This window comes from Magallana gigas, chromosome 1 (genome assembly GCF_963853765.1).
Source record: "Magallana gigas chromosome 1, xbMagGiga1.1, whole genome shotgun sequence".
In the NCBI taxonomy this organism is placed as follows: Eukaryota; Metazoa; Mollusca; class Bivalvia; order Ostreida; family Ostreidae; genus Magallana; species Magallana gigas.
Window position 1 is genome coordinate 73,576,809 of NC_088853.1, and position 17,278 is coordinate 73,594,086.

At 36.3% G+C, this 17,278-nt stretch overlaps 1 protein-coding gene and 1 long non-coding RNA gene across 2 annotated transcripts in view; both read left to right on the top strand.

Annotated features, from left to right (window-relative positions):
- Positions 1-17,278, top strand: part of LOC136272739 (uncharacterized) — a 158,140-nt gene that overhangs the window by 53,962 nt on the left and 86,900 nt on the right. The gene's annotated exons all lie outside the window — the stretch shown is intronic.
- LOC105339828 (uncharacterized) overlaps positions 1-17,278 on the top strand; it is a 103,343-nt gene that overhangs the window by 6,252 nt on the left and 79,813 nt on the right. The window contains exons 2-5 of the mRNA XM_066075083.1: positions 3,517-3,635; positions 3,749-3,803; positions 6,788-8,469; positions 8,828-9,766. Of these exons, the coding sequence (XP_065931155.1) occupies positions 6,810-8,469; positions 8,828-9,766 (2,599 nt within the window). The 5' untranslated portion in view covers positions 3,517-3,635; positions 3,749-3,803; positions 6,788-6,809. The remainder of the gene's footprint in view (positions 1-3,516; positions 3,636-3,748; positions 3,804-6,787; positions 8,470-8,827; positions 9,767-17,278) is intronic.

The window sequence follows — 17,278 nt, forward strand, 5'->3', positions numbered from 1 at the left end:
AGTGTAGATTCAAAGTTGTGAAAACCATGACCCCCAGGGGTAGGTTGGGGCCACAATGGGGGGGTCGAAGTTTTACATAGGAATATATAGAGTAAATCTTTAAAAATCTTCTTCTCAGAAACTAATCAGCCAGGAAAGCTGAAACTTGTGTGGAAGCAACCTCAGGTAGTATAGATTCAAAGTTGTGAAAATCATAACCCCCGGGGGTTAGGGTGGGGCCACAATGGGGGGTCGAAGTTTTACATAGGAATATATAGAGTAAATCTTTAATAATCTTCTTCTCAGAAACTAAACAGCCAGGAAAGCTGAAACTTGTGTGGAAGCATCCTCAGGTAGTGTAGATTCAAAGTTGTGAAAACCATGACCCCCAGGGGTAGGGTGGGGCCACAATGGGGGGTCGAAGTTTTACATAGGAATATATAGAGTAAATCTTTAAAAATCTTCTCCTCAGAAACTAATCAGCCAGGAAAGCTGAAACTTGTGTGGAAGCATCCTCAGGTAGTGTAGATTCAAAGTTGTGAAAATCATGGCCCCTGGGGTTAGGTTGGGGCCACAATGGAGTGTCGAAGTTTTACATAGGAATATATAGAGTAAATCTTTAAAAATCTTCTTCTCAGTAACTAATCAGCCAGGAAAGCTGAAACTTGTGTGGAAGCATCCTCAGGTAGTGTAGATTCAAAGTTGTGAAAATCATGATCCCTAGGGGTAGGGTGAGGCCACATTGGGGGGGGGGGTGTTAAAATTTTACATAGGAATATATAGAGTAAATCTTTAAAAATCTTCTCCTCAGAAACTAATCAGCCAGGAAAGCTGAAACTTGTGTGGAAGCATCCTCAGGTAGTGTAGATTCAAAGTTGTGAAAATCATGGCCCCTGGGGTTAGGTTGGGGCCACAATGGAGTGTCGAAGTTTTACATAGGAATATATAGAGTAAATCTTTAAAAATCTTCTTCTCAGTAACTAATCAGCCAGGAAAGCTGAAACTTGTGTGGAAGCATCCTCAGGTAGTGTAGATTCAAAGTTGTGAAAACCATGACCCCCAGGGGTAGGGTGGGGCCACAATGGGGGGTCGAAGTTTTACATAGGAATATATAGAGTAAATCTTTAAAAATCTTCTCCTCAGAAACTAATCAGCCAGGAAAGCTGAAACTTGTGTGGAAGCATCCTCAGGTAGTGTAGATTCAAAGTTGTGAAAATCATGGCCCCAGGGGTTAGGTTGGGGCCACAATGGAGTGTCGAAGTTTTACATAGGAATATATAGAGTAAATCTTTAAAAATCTTCTTCTCAGTAACTAATCAGCCAGGAAAGCTGAAACTTGTGTGGAAGCATCCTCAGGTAGTGTAGATTCAAAGTTGTGAAAATCATGATCCCTAGGGGTAGGGTGAGGCCACATTGGGGGGGGGGGGTGTTAAAATTTTACATAGGAATATATAGAGTAAATCTTTAAAAATCTTCTTCTCAGAAACTAATCAGCCAGGAAAGCTGAAACTTGTGGGAAGTATCCTCAGGTAGTGTAGATTCAAAGTTGTGAAAATCATGACCCCTGGGGGTAGGGTGAGGCCACATTGAGGGGGGGGGGTGTTAAAGTTTTACATAGGAATAAAGAGTAAATCTTTAAAAATCTTCTTCTCAGAAACTAATCAGCAAGATGATTCTTTATAATTGTTAAGACTTTGGCTCCAGGACAATTCTTCGGCATCACAAGAAGGTTCAGAGTTTGATGTAGCTAAATATCCCATATATAAACAATTGTAAAGGATCTTTTTGAGAACTGCAATACTCAACATGTGATATGACTATAAAATTGAAGCAGGCAGCTATATTTTCATTAGAATCTTTTTGTATTACTGTTTTGGGTTATTGCCCTTGATTTATTGATTCTTGATTATTTTAATTAATTCATCCACTGTTAACCAATTATTGTGATGATTATTTTTATACAATAATAAATATTCAATGTAAATATATAAGTTGTTCTGCTTAAGTAGTTTTGGGTTAGGCTGGATTAGTTTGTTTATTTTTGATTTCCAATTTTTAGATACTATGAATTATTTTAGGCCGGCACATATATAGGGACAGTGTCTATTGCATTGTACCGAGCGACTGTTAGGGGTTAAACTTGAACAGGTATGGAGAGATTGAGGGTGTTAACATCCCTGGTCTATCTAATCTTCGTGTCTTTCTAACCAACGATACAGAATGTGTGGTCATTTCTGCCCTGTATCGCATTAATACAAGTGTGCGGTCACACCTGCTTGTATTGGTGGAGGTTGCGGCGGAGCACTAGTGTATGGTCATCCCTGCTGGTGTTCTGGCCTTTCTAGCGCAAGTGTGAGGCACTCCCTGCATTAGGTTGAGCTGTTGGCGCAAGTGTGCGGTCATCCCTGCTTGTGTTATCTCTGCTTGCGTTAACGTTGGTACCTGTTGAGTTGCGTAGGTGTGCGGTCATCCCTGCCTGCGTAACGTTGAGTCCCTATATATGTGCAGGAGCGGTGATTAAAGTCTGCTCTTGTAAATATTGGCAGCAATCAGGGCTATCCGAGTTCCAAGGGGGAAAAATGGATTTTATTTATACAGGATCTACATGTATTAATGTACATTGTCCAGATTGTATTATGACTCCATTAAGCTGACTTTATCATACCTATTGTTCCTCAGGTGAGCGATGTGGCCCATGGGCCTCTTGTCTTCCTTTCTTTTAGTTTGGTACTTTGTAAAAACTAAGATCCACACCTTGAAAGTTGTTTGAAATTAGTGAACTTCAATCCCGATCAAGAGTAACTCAATTGCATTGCAATTTGATGTCGGGATCGAAATTCAAAATAACTAATCGATAAACTTATAACGAGACTACAGATAAACTTATCACAAAACTTTCTTTTCTTTTTTAAATGTTGGAGATTTCTTTACATAAAAAATGCACTTGTCCAGTCGGACAAGTGGCAAGCAATATTCACTTGTCCGCATATTTTTTTAACTGGTACCGGACAAGCGGACAAGCGTTAATGTCGAGCCCTGACTCATATAGTAATTCAGAATAGAATAATCATTGTGTGCGTTATGTGACCCTACGTAGAATAAAAACAAAGAAAAATAACGAACACAATAAATATAATGACGAGAGCACGGACAGAGCAACATGGAACATTTCACTTAGTTGAATATCTTTCTCTCCCTCTTTTGATATCGCAAAACCACAAAAAATATGTTTCAGGTGAACTGACCTGTAATTTGTAAGTTGAGCACTTATTATTATGAACAATTTCTGACATATAAGTGAATGCATGTACAATATTTTTCAGCTATTAATATTCGAACATTACTTTCACATCCACCGCTAAATAATGAAAGAAGCATAACGAAGATGAGTGAAAATCTCCATCTCAAAAGTGCTTGATTCCTTGTTTCGTTTCTCGGAAAGTAATTGTTACCTTCAAATATTTTATGCTGATCAAATACAGAGAGGCCCATTGTTTGTGATCAATGTTTTTATAAGTTTTTTCTGCTTCATTACAGTGTGACATGAAACTTATAGGAATATTACTGGGAATCAGAGACGACCGAGAAACGGAGACTTCACTGTATTAACTCATCTTCACTGTATTAGCTTGTCTTCAACATAGGGTTTTTATGTGGTATTGATTTTGCTCTACATCAATCTGGTAAACTTATTAAAAAAGACAATAGATTTTGCAACTTGAACATGATATGATAAATAACAGTATAATAGTTTGAGGTCTCTTTACAGGTTCCTTATGTATCATTAAAGAGTGGACTGATGGAGCAAAGAAAGAGTTTATGTGGTATAGTATTCATGTAATATCACTGTGTGTAGCTATATAGTATTCATGTAATATCACTATGTTTGTGTAGCTATATAGTATTCATGTAATATCACTATGTTTGTGTAGCTATATAGTATTCATGTAAAATCACTATGTTTGTGTAGCTATACTTTGTATTTTTAGGTCACCTGAGTCATTCAGGAGACCCATTGCTATCACAAGTTCGTTGTCGTGTGTCATTCATAGACATTATAGTATTCATCTTTTAACTGGATATGAGGGCAGTAGTCATTGTGTTAGTCCTGGGGTAAGAACTGTTGCCTGAAAGCCTAGGTCAAGGTCAACATCAGTTTCTTACCAATAAACTGACAATGTAACTATTGTCCTCATCCCCATTTACTGTGGAATCATTAGATTTCGAGGTGGCTCAATTTTCGTGGAATTAGTGGTTACCTCTCATCCACGAAATAACATCCTCCACGAATTGATAAATTAGGGTAATAAAGTCATATTTCCTTTTGTAGATATATAAGAGTACACGAAATTACGTCCCCACGAACCTGTAAAATTTAAGACATCCACGAAAATTGGCCCCCACGAAATTTAATGATTCTACAGTAATGGTTGATCTGTAAACAAGAATAACATATCCTAGTGGTAATGTCAGGGCTGGGATATTGTTCCATTATCTTTTTGGGGGACATTCAAACAATCAGCCAGGATAAGGGGGATAGCCGAAAATATATCATAGGCCAGTAGTTAATATAAATAACCTCATATATAATTTGGAAAGTTCTCCTTTTACATATATTTGATAATAAGGTGTGATTTGTTTTTTGATAACAGTTAAAGTCTGTTCTCTACCTGGGGTAAAGACAAAACTGCATGTAATTTATAAATTATCCATTGTAAATGAGAGCTCACTTTAGATAGTATCACATTTCACAAAAAAGTTGCAATAGGATCAGACAAAATGCAAATTTAGGGTAAGCCCTCTTTTTTTCTAAAACAGACCTAAAAATAAGTCTAGGTGATGTTGGAGAAAGGACCAAAGAAAACAAGAGTACATGTTAAGCAGAAAAAATCTGAGAGAGAGAGTGAGACAAACAGGGGAAGAGTTCAGGTACATGTTACAAGAAAAGGGAATGAGAGAGGGAGAGAAAGAGAGCGAAGTGAGAAAATGATGAAAAAAGTGAAAGAAAGAATTAAAGAAGAGCAAGAGCGCATATTTAGCAACGATTACCGAGGAAATAACTGTTAAACAGGGAAAGTTTTAGACAGAGAGAGAACGAGAAAGAGAGAAAGTACATACATCTCCATGAGAAAGAAATAGACACAGAAAGCTGGCATATATAGGTGGGAAAGACTGGAAGAAAGAGCATGTGTATTTCCATAACAGAGAATGTTAAAAAATAGTAAATGTCTGAGAGAGAGAGAGAGTGCATAAGAGAATGTTTAATGAAGAATGCAAGAGATAGTGAGAGCAAGAGTGCTTGTTGCTCAGAAAAGTGAATGAGAGAGAAAGATAAAGTACAGATTTCAGAGAGAGAGAGAGAGAGAGAGAAAGTACAGATTTCAGAGAGAGAGAGAGAGAGAGAGAGAGAGAGAGAGAGAGAGAGAGAGAAAGTACAGATTTCAGAGAGAGAGAGAGAAAGTACAGATTTCAGAGAGAGAGAGAGAGAGAGAGAAAGTACAGATTTCAGAGAGAGAGAGAGAGAGAGAGAGATTAAAAACAAAAATACATGTAAATCTTTATTTTTTAACAGAGAAAGTTTGAGAGAGAGAGAGCACAAACATAAAGAGAACATGTTGCTAATAAAAGTGAAAGAGAGAAAGAGCAAAAGTTCTGGTGAAGCAAAGAAGTAAAAGAGAGTAGCAAGAGTACATGTTAAGCAGAGGAAAAAAGGGGGAAACAGAGAGAGAGAGTACGTGTTGGTGGGAAAAAATGAAAGAGAGAAAGAAAGAAATAAAGAAGAGCAAACTTGCAGATTTAGCAGCAATTACCGAGCAATTAAATGTTAAAAAAAGAGTGTGATTGAGCGACAGAGAGAGAGAGAGAGAGAGGGGGGGTATGTACATACGTCTCATTGAGTAGGAAATAATACCCCAAAGGCGGGGAATACATGTTGGAAAGACTGGAATAAAGAGCACTTGTATTTCCTTGGCAGAGAATGTCTGAAAATAGTAAATGTTCAAAAGAGAGAGAGATAGAGAGAGAGAGATTAATTAAGAATGTCAGAGATAGTGAAACAAAGAGAGAAAAAGTACATGTTGATCAGAAAACTGAAAGAGAGATAGAGAGAGAAACAAAAGAGAAAGTACATATTATGGAGAGAGAGAGAGAGATAAATAGAGAGAAAGAGAGCTTAATGAAGAATGTCAGAGATAGTGAAACAATGAGAGAAATATACATGTTGTTCAGGAAAGGGCATTAGAGAAAAAAGAGAGAAAGAGAAAGTACATATTTAAGAGAGAGAGAGAGAGAGAGAGAGAGATTGTTTAATGAAGAATGTCAGAGATAGTGAGACAAAGAGAGCAAGAGTACATGTTGCTCAGGAAAGGGAAGGAGAGAGAGATAGAGAAAGAAAGTACATATTTTGGAGAGAGAAAGAGAGAGTAAGAAAGTTAAAAAGTGAATGTTAGAGAGAGAGAGAGAGAGAGAGAGAGAGAGAGAGAGAGCATTCTTAGCAGTGAATGTATGATACAGATAGAGAAAAAAGAAAGAGGGAGAAAGTCACCAATGTTTAGCAGAAAATGTCAAAAAGAAGTTTTAACAAAAAACTTATCTAATGGTCGAGTGTTTTTATTATCTGATGATAATAGACCATAATTTATCTATGAATGAAAATATTATTTTAAAATAAGGTATTGTTTAAATTGATATATTCCCTACACACAAAATGATTTTATATAATGATATTGTATGAATTTATTATATCATTAAATAGTTTTGAAAGAATGTGGTTGACATATTTCTATAATACTTTATTTTTATTTAACAGGTTGTGAATCAAGAATATAGACATGGACACAGCAAACTCCCTATATAGGGCACATAAGTGTTCTAAGTGTCCGGGGGACACAGAATACCATTGTGTATCGTGTCCATGTGATCTGTGTCCCCAGTGTAAAGAGAACCATGTAAAAGATCTCCAAACAATAGACCATGATGTTGTGTCACACCGTGATAAAATCAACTACATCCCAACACAAGAGATCTGTGTGAGACATCCTAGCCATGTTTATATCAAGTACTGTGAACCTTGTGAACTCCCCGTCTGTTTCCACTGCAGAAAACATAGAACTCACAGACAACTTGATGTTAAAACAGTCTATAAAACAAAGCAACAACAACACAGAGGAACCATTCACACCATCAGAAGTGAGGCTCTCTTTTACAGACCTGTTCTCCTGCCACGAATCAAAACCGATTTCAAAACCTGTCACACAGAATTCTCCCTCTATCAATCAGAGATGTTAACAAAGGCCCAGACACTGAAGAATCTCATTAACATAGTGAGAAAAGATTTCATGTGTAATGTGTTTTGTGACTTTGATTTCAAACACAGATGTTTAAAACAGACGATAGAAATGAGCAGACATATTGTCAGCCTTCAGGAATATGAACTCAGATATGTACAGCCAGAATTCACATTCAGTGCACTACAATTCCTCTCATTCACAAAGACAGCCCTCCCCCATATACCTCTTACAGTCCACACCAGCCAGCTCTCCATGACTGAGTCACTCAACAAGGAGGATGTGATGGAGTCACTGAGTGCAATCCAAATCACAGAGAGAGGAAACCGACGCGTAGGAAACCAGTGTCTGCTGAAACTGACGTCTGGTGCTGAGCTCCATCAATCTCTCACACTGACAGGTGTTGATCATTGTGATCACATTTCCTGTGTGACATCAGACCGGGTCTGGGTCAGTGATGGAGAAAACAATCTCATGTTGACAGACACAACAGGTGTCCCTCTACATCGTGTGAAGGACTCATGTAGTGATTATGGATTACACACAGTGAACAGTGAGAGTGAACTGATTTATATAGATAGGAAAGATAACATCAACAAACTGTCAAAGGATATGAAAACAAGCACCACATTTATAGAGAGAACAGACTCTACATGGGTACCATGGTGTGTGTACTGGTCCCCGTCCACTGGGGATCTACTGGTCGGGATGTATAACAATGATACAAAGACAGGCAAGGTAACCCGGTACAACCAGAGTGGACAACTCACACAAACCATACAGAACTACATCACTGGACGGGAACTGTATAGAAAACCTTGCCATATAACAGAGAACAACAATGGGGATGTCGTGGTGTCTGACTATAGCTTTATCTCTAAGTCTGGTGCTGTAGTGGTGACAGAGCGTGGAGGAAGACATCGTTTCTCCTACACAGGACATCCACCAGGATCAGGACTATGGCCACGTGGAATCTGTACTGACGCGCTGTCACACATCCTGGTGTGTGATAGTAGAACCGACACAGTACAGATGATAGACAAGGACGGTCAGTTCCTGTCACATCTACTGATAAGTCCATCAGGGATATTCTCACCACAGGGCCTGAGTTATGATGTCATCACTCACCGTCTCTGGGTCGGATCATGGTACAACAACACGGTGGTTATATACAGGTATATCACCAGACAGGACGCTCTGACAGGTAAGTCTGAGTCATTATCATTGTAAATGATATAATATGTAGTTACAAGTCAGACATAAATAGGATGTGATCTTTATCATTTGTCAATATAATGTAAGAACATCTATTTATAAACAATCAACATCACATACTGATATGTAATTACATTACATGTCTGTTAAATAATTGACTCATCAGATATATCTATGTTTTTCAGTAATAAATGAATAAATTAAATACATGTATATATGTTTATTATGTATTGATAATGATAATTAATACATTACAACATACAAACATTGCTTTAACATTCATTATAGAAGATGTGATGTTTGTAATCATTCTGTTCCATCTGACTGTTTGTGTCTGATGTTTGTAGATCTGAATCCAGCCACTGCTGATGTGATGGAGTCACTGAGTGGAATCCCAACCACAGGGACAGAAAAACCACAGCAAGGAAACCAGTGTCTGCTGAAAGTGATGTCTCCCCCCGAGTTACTTCACTCTCGCACACTGACAGGTGTCCGTGGTTGTTATCACATTTCCTGTGTGACATCAGCCGGGGTCTGGGTCAGTGATACATACAATCTCATGTTGACAGACACAACAGGTGTCCCTCTACATCGTGTGAAGGATTCATGTAGTGGTAATAGAGGATTACACACAGTGAACAGTGATAGTGAACTGATTTATATAGATAGGAATTATAAAATCAACAAACTGTCAAATGAAATGAAAACAAGCACCACATTTATAGAGAGAACAGACTCTACATGGGAACCATGGTGTGTGTACTGGTCCCCGTCCACTGGGGATCTACTGGTCGGGATGTGTAACTATGATACATACACAGGCAAGGTAACCCGGTACAACCAGAGTGGACAACTCACACAAACCATACAGAACAACAACACAGGACTGAGACTGTATAGAGAACCTAGCTATATAACAGAGAACAACAATGGGGATGTCGTGGTGTCTGACTATGACTATGTGTCTGGTGCTGTAGTGGTGACAGAGCGTGGAGGAAGACATCGTTTCTCCTACACAGGACATCCATCAGGATCAGGACTATGGCCATATGGAATCTGTACTGACCCGCTGTCACACATCCTGGTGTGTGATAGTAGAACCAAAACAGTACAGATGTTAGACAGTGACGGTCAGTTCCTGTCACATCTACTGATAAGACCATCAGGGATATTATCACCATGCAGCCTGAGTTATGATGTCAACACTCACCGTCTCTGGGTCGGATCATGGGACAACAACACGGTGGTTGTATACAGGTATATCACCAGACAGGACGCTCTGACAGGTATGTCTGAGTCATTATTATTCACATTAATTAGATATAGATAACTTAGACACACAGTCCGTGTTAATTATCAGTCAATAAGATACATGTAAGACATGTTTATCTGTGTGATTGTTTGTCAATATAAACAGCTCATTGTTACAGGGTTAGCTGTATCTATTTCATTAATTAGATGTACAGTCACATGTCATTGTATTTACTTAATTAGAATAAAAGGTCATTGTAATTATTTTGTGACACAGGAATTTGTAATTATTTATTTTGTTACAAGTCAATTGAATTATAGTTTAATTAATTAGATGTCTGTACATGTGTCAGTGTTATCAATTTAAAATTAAAATTTGTAGATGTAGCTCTATCATTACATATCCTGTATGATATTAATTAATTAACAGCAAATTAATAACTTGTTGTAGATGAACACAAACCCCGTCCTGATGAGGACGCCTTGTCCATCTCAACACCAGCCGTATAATGGAGATAGCTGGGATATTGACAGGTTGTAAATGTTTCTGTACAAATGTAGTCTGCTCTCAAAACCACACATGTTGTGTGTCACTTTGTTCAACATCTGCAGCTGAAATTGAGCTGTGTATAATTCACATGGACTGTAATACTGACTCCTGTTTATTTCACACTTTGTGATCATCCAAACATGGCTGTCTGTTGCTGAGTGTGGAATGTTATACACATTTTACTTTGCTAAAAGTGGATTTAACATATACACAAAATAGATATTCTTATGAAGTCTATAAAAACTGAATAATAAAAAAAAAGGAATTCTTAAAATTTGTGATAGATCTTTATCAATTTGAACATTGAATGTTATCATACCCCCGCTCAGAAGGAGAGGGGGGTATACTGTTTTACCCTTGTGTCTGTCATTCTGTCTGTCTGTCCGTAACAAAAATTTCTATCGCATTCTTCTCGGCAACTATTCATTGCAGGTGCTTGAAATTTTAATACACTCTTTGTTAAGGCACACCATACGTTGGAATCTATTGTTGTACCAATCGGACGTTAACTTGTTGGTAAGTGACGACTTTGTTTAATTTTTGGCTAAATTTTCGAACAAAGGACTATGCATGATTTGAGCCTAAAACGGCCCCTTAAAAAGTACATCATCATTTTATTGTAATTCTTTGTTTATTTTGTACAGATACACATGTGAAGATATTTCATAATTTTCATTTTAATTCACGTGCCAACAACTTAGAAATATGACATCATAAATTTAACGATTTTCCGCAATTTTCGCATTTTTAGCATAGTACGGCTAGTTTTCAAGCAGTTTTCTTTCAGAAAGCATTGAGCGCATGCTTGAACAAACCAAATTTTTTCATTAGAGATGTATCTAACCAGCACTAATATTAAGTGACAAAATATTTTGCTTGTTCAAAGCTGTGCTCTATCTTTCCCATTTGAAAAACGATAAGAAAAATGTCAATTTCGACTGATTTTGATTGAATCATAAAAATAGCGCAACTTCTGACGTCATTTACTGTCATTGAGTGCAAATAAATCAAATAAATAGGGGGGAGATATATCTTATATCAACTCTTCGTAAAAATAACATAACAATTTAATACACTTTAAAACATGGCAAATTATGGGGTCAAATTTGACTCATATCATATATAGGCACACCATACGTTAGGATCTATTGTTGTATCAATCGGACGCCAACTTCTTGTTAAAGTCAACTTTATATATTTGTAGCCTAAATTTTGAAACACAAATTTTGTCAAAAATATTTCAGCAACTATTAATGGCAGATGCTTGAAATTTTAACACATTCTTTGTTTAGACATGCCATGCATTTGGATCTCTATTTTTGTACCAATTTATTCTCTATTTTTGACATGCCATGCATTTGGATCTCTATTTTTGTACCAATTTATTCTCTATTTTTGACATGCCATGCATTTGGATCTCTATTTTTGTACCAACCGGACGTCAACTTCCTTTTTAAGTTAACTTTGCCTATTTTGTATATTTACATCAGAGCGGGGGTATTACTAGTGAGCATTGGCTCACAGATATCTGAGTAATATCATGTTGGTGTTGATCATTAACTACATCATTCATTAGTTTATTCTGTTTCCTGTAGATGGGCTAATTTTACCTGACCTTGAGGGGAGAAAACAGAACACCTTCCTTGAAATCCTTACAGAGGAAGACAGAAAACAGACATTGGCTACGTAGACCACTCACTGCAATATGACGTCATTATCTTCAAGTACGCACTGACCCGAGTCACCATGTCAGCAATCGAAATTGGTCTTTGTCCGTTGTCGTGTGGTGTCCGTCGTGGGTCCTTCCTTTACAATTTTACATTTTTAACTTCTTCATGAAAATTAGACGGTCTATTCGACTCTATTGTTACCATTTTTGGAATGAATTTGAAATATGAAAATTATGACCCTACCACCCTCAGGGCCCCATAGGCGAGGCTTGATATCCAAAAACGGTCAAATTGTTCTTCTCTACTCTTTGTACCAAAAGATAATTTTTTGTAACGGTATAGATGATGTGAGATTTTTCTGACTCTTGACAGTCTTTAAGATAGGAAATTGTTGATTTGCAGATCAATTAAACATATATCAGAGATGTTAATATTACTTGGATTTTGATTTTTGATAATTTGTAGAATACCTACTGTTGATCTTAGTCATTTTCTCACAGAATATATTTTATAGGGTACCCCATTCTACGGATAACTCATCCCACGGTTTTCAAGATAGGAAGTTGTTTTGCAGATCATTTGAACTTATATCAGAAATGTGCAAATTAATTGGATTTTGGGCTTTTTAAAAATAATTTATGATAAAAATATTAGCTGTTGAACTAGGTCATTTTTGGCAGAATTTTGCATATAGGGTACTCCATTTCTCTGGATAGGTAGTGTTTATCAATTCAGGATAAATGGATTATGAATACTGTTCACATAAAAGAAAACTCGGCTTGCTGTCACATTGACAGCTTTTCACTTGTCCTGGTATTGGTTTAGTAGATTCTCAATGGACAGTACATGTTCTCTGTTTTACATATTTAAGTCGTTTGAATGTTCTTATAAAACCTAGGTGTAATTTAGTGCTTGGACATAGTTGTCACTTAAAATTTGGACTAATGTGTGATTATTATTTTTTTTTTTCATTTGCACACAAGAAATCTTGTATATTAATAAAACATCATATTCAAAGGGGAATAACTCAAATTTGAATTCTTCAGATAGAAACGAATAAAGAGTTATTCCCCTTTTCATAATGTTTTTAGATAAAGTTTCGCCTTAGAACCGTAATTTGTGTTGCTGACCCTCAAAATATTTTTACTATGAAAGTTAATTGAATATCAGTTTATATTTGATTTTAAAAATGTCATAATTAACGTGGTTGGAAATTAAAGGGTGAAAAGGAGGATTCAGAGTCTATCATACCGAAATGTTTTTGTTTTTTAAATGGCGACATGTAATTTTTTATGAATAGTTGACCTTCATCTGTATGTCAATATAATGTAAATTTACAGCTGAATCGTGTCTTAAATCCTCTAAGACCTGTATACTTACAATGTTATGACAAGTTGCATCATGGGATAGTGGTGTAAGGTAAATGTTATGTAGGCCATGTTGTTAATCTGTCTGATGCAACTCTTTGTATTGAGTTTATATTGCATTTTGTAATAATATACCTATATGTGTATTATTGGTGGGTTTATCACATTTCTCCCACATTAAAGAATGAGCTATATTGATCATGTAGATAGAAAACTCATGTTTATGTAAATAGTTTTTGTGGAATATTGTGACCCAAGTTGAAGTGAACTGATTTTTTTTTTAAAAATTATTTTTTTCTTTGTATTTACGCTTACCATGAAATACATAATACTTATATACAACTGATTTTTGGTTAGTCGTAGCAAGCTGTAGATAGAACTCAATAAATGTGATATTTATTCATAGTTCTGTCTTTTTTCTTCGTAAAACAGTACTGTAATATCTGGTACAAAGAAGAATATGGTGATGTAACTTTATCTACAAGAACAAGACATTATGTATTAGGGCTAACACATTCTAACTGACAAACCAATCTCCTTTTGGATTTACTATAGTTAGATGTTTATGGAGACTAGTCAACAATAAATTACAAAATGAATTTCCCATCCAAGTACTAAGATAACTCTTCAGAACAAGAGGCTCGTGGGCCAAATCGCTCACCTGAGCACCAATAGACATGATAAAATCAGTTTAATGGAGTTATACAAAATATATGTACAATGTACAATAATACATGTAGATCCTGTATAAATGAAATTCCATTCTTTCCCCCTGGATATTCTTGTGTTTATAATTAAGTTCTTCTCTAACAGGATGATTTTAAAATCATATCACATGTTCAGAATGCAGTTGTGAAGAAGATTCTAAACAATTGTTTTTTATGGGATATATTGAATTTTTTTTAAAAATTCCTTTATTTAAAATCGAACACCTTAAAATTATTCTGATCGGGGTCAGCTTTTATCAGAAATTTTGCATTTTAGTTTTAATTTCTTTGTAAAATATCATTAATGAGTGTTTTGTGTGATTACATGTGCGTTGTATTTGTTATTCATTGGATTTTATCCGTAGATTTAAGATATAAAAGAATAACAATTTTGTTTTCAGAAACGTGTTTAAGACTTATCCAGAAAATATTCCTCTTGGTTTATCGTATGCTTTCGGATTTCCTCGATGATTATATGAAGAGGCAATCGCAACTTCTCGGGCCTTTCCGACAGTGCTCGGAAATACATCTCGAATGTATTATATAGGAGTCCACGGCAACCCCTCTGTTCCTAAAACTTGATATCTATACAACACATTTTACGATCTGTAGAGAAGTGAGACAGACGTCATTAAAATTAATGCGAAGTTATTCCACAGAAAAGACGTTCAGGACTGTCTAGCCGATACTTGTTTTAAGTAGTCTTGTCCCATGATCAAGAGATATAGAAAGCATCGTAGAGTTTGAATGCGTCATTTCTGTTTTTGATATTATACAAAAAGATTAACTTCGTTAATTGGGTTTTCCGTTATTCTTGTTAAAAAAATCCCGATAATTCACAATAGAAAAAAATATGAGTAATTCAAATTCAGCTTAGAAACTACAGGACATGCAAAATTACATATCGTTGATCTTCTTATGAATAATAAAAAAAACCCAACTCCCATCAGAACTTCCTTACTTTAATTCACTGATGTAAACAATTCTCTCAATAAAAAAAAAGTCCGAGGAGATACGAGTAGATGGTGGCTGTGATGGCACCCTTTAATTTCGAAATTCAACGCGGGGAACGTGAAAGCTGCCGATAAATATGTTCTAAGACCATGGGCGAAAATGACGGACATCAAATGAATATAAATTTTAATTATTAAAGGCAGAACCAACTACACCCGGTTTTTTTTTTCGGTTGAAACTGAACAGATTAGAGGGCTTTGTCAACGTAATAATGCGCATACGTATATTAAACATTTTCATATTGGTAGTTATGAACAATCAAATACTGAAACACTCTGACAAATATCAAACAGCTAGCCTTGAATTGTTTGCGACCCCAGTTCGTAATAGCTGACCTTTCGGAACGACATTTAAGAGAACAATTGTCGTTACACATGATATATGAAGTTTTATGTCAATATCTAATCTAGATATCTTACAGATGGCAATCGACCTAATTTTCCAGGATCAGACAGAACTTGAAACAAATCAGACAGATTATTTTGTACAATGCATACTGAAATGACCTAATTATTCCATATCCCATAGTCAAAAGCAATAAACTTAACATTAAATGAATATATAAAAATTCGAATTATTAAAAGCAAAACCAGCTACATCCTGGGGTAAAAGTTTATCCGTAATAATATTATTATCTGACTGATGCTTGTATCTTTCGCCTTTTATATATTAGGAATGCACGCGCGCGCGTTCATTTTCCTGCAAGTAAAGACTATCAGTCATGAAGACCCTGTTCTTTGTCATTGGTATCTGCATCCCGTTCACCAAGTCACGTGAGTTTTCTCTCTTTCGGTATAGGTACATGTATATCTTTAATTGTCTCTGTACGTTGAGTCTATTTTTGTCCATCTGTCTATCCATCTTTTGTCTATCTGTCTGTCATTACATGCATGATCATGTACTTTCTTAGCAGAAATATTCGTTGAGGATTTAATTTCGTTATTTTCGTTGGCAGTAAAAAATAACGAAATTAAATCCATGACGAATTTTTAAGCCAAGTATGAATGATAAGAAAGGGATTATGACAAGACAAAATAAAATGACAAAATGTTATTTGGTTCCGTATATCCGTTTTTTTTTCGCATGTCACAAAATTTGCGAAAAAAAGGAAAAATCTGTAACAATTTTCATTTGCTTCAGTCATTTTTTGTGATTTTAACAGTTTGTTATAGAAAATGATACAGGATACAAATTGTGCGTTTTCAATTATTTGCGGTTCAAAAGAGGTCGCGAAAAAATTAGATAATCGCGAAAATTACCGGATATACGATATGTGCTTCTACAGTATATATTTTTTCATAGATTGAGTTGTGTAGATTTCGTTATGTGCTCTTCTGTCTGTCTGTATTTTCTTTTATCCGTCTATCTGTCTGTCTAGTCTTCTGTCTGTCTGTATCTGTCAGTAAGTCTGGTTTTTTATCCGTCTATCTGTCTGTCTAGTCGTCTGTCTGCCTGTATCTGTCAGTAAGTCTGGTGTTTTGTCCGTCTATCTGTCGGTCTAGTCGTCTGTCTGCCTGTATCTGTCAGTAAGTCTGGTGTTTTGTCCTTCTATCTGTCTGTCTTGTCTTCTGTCTGTCTGTATCTGTCAGTAAGACTTGTCTTTTGTCTGTCTATCTGTCTGTCGTGTCTTCTGTCTGTCTGTATTTGTCAGTAAGTCTGGTTTTTTGTCCGTCTATCTGTCTGTCTTGTCTTCTGTCTGTCTGTTTCTGTCAGTAAGTCTGGTGTTTTGTCCGTCTATCTGTCGGTCTAGTCGTCTGTCTGCCTGTATCTGTCAGTAAGTCTGGTGTTTTGTCCTTCTATCTGTCCGTCTTGTCTTCTGTCTGTCTGTATCTGTCAGTAAGACTTGTCTTTTGTCTGTCTATCTGTCTGTCGTGTCTTCTGTCTGTCTGTATTTGTCAGTAAGTCTGGTTTTTTTGTCCGTCTATCTGTCTGTCGTGTCTTCTGTCTGTCTGTATCTGTCAGTAAATTTGGTGTTTTGTCCGTCTATCTGTCTGTCTAGTCGTCTGTCTGCCTGTATCTGTCAGTAAGTCTGTTTTTGTGTCCGTCTATCTGTCTGTCTAGTCGTCTGTCTGCCATTACATGGACATTTATATATTTCCCTGTAAGTTGAAATGTGGCTTTTTGTATATTCGTCCTTTTGTCCGTCTGTCTATCATGTCTTCTGTCCTTCTATCATGTTTTATATATGCCCGTCATCACACGTATGTCACTATATACATCTAGCTAGAGGTTAAAATCA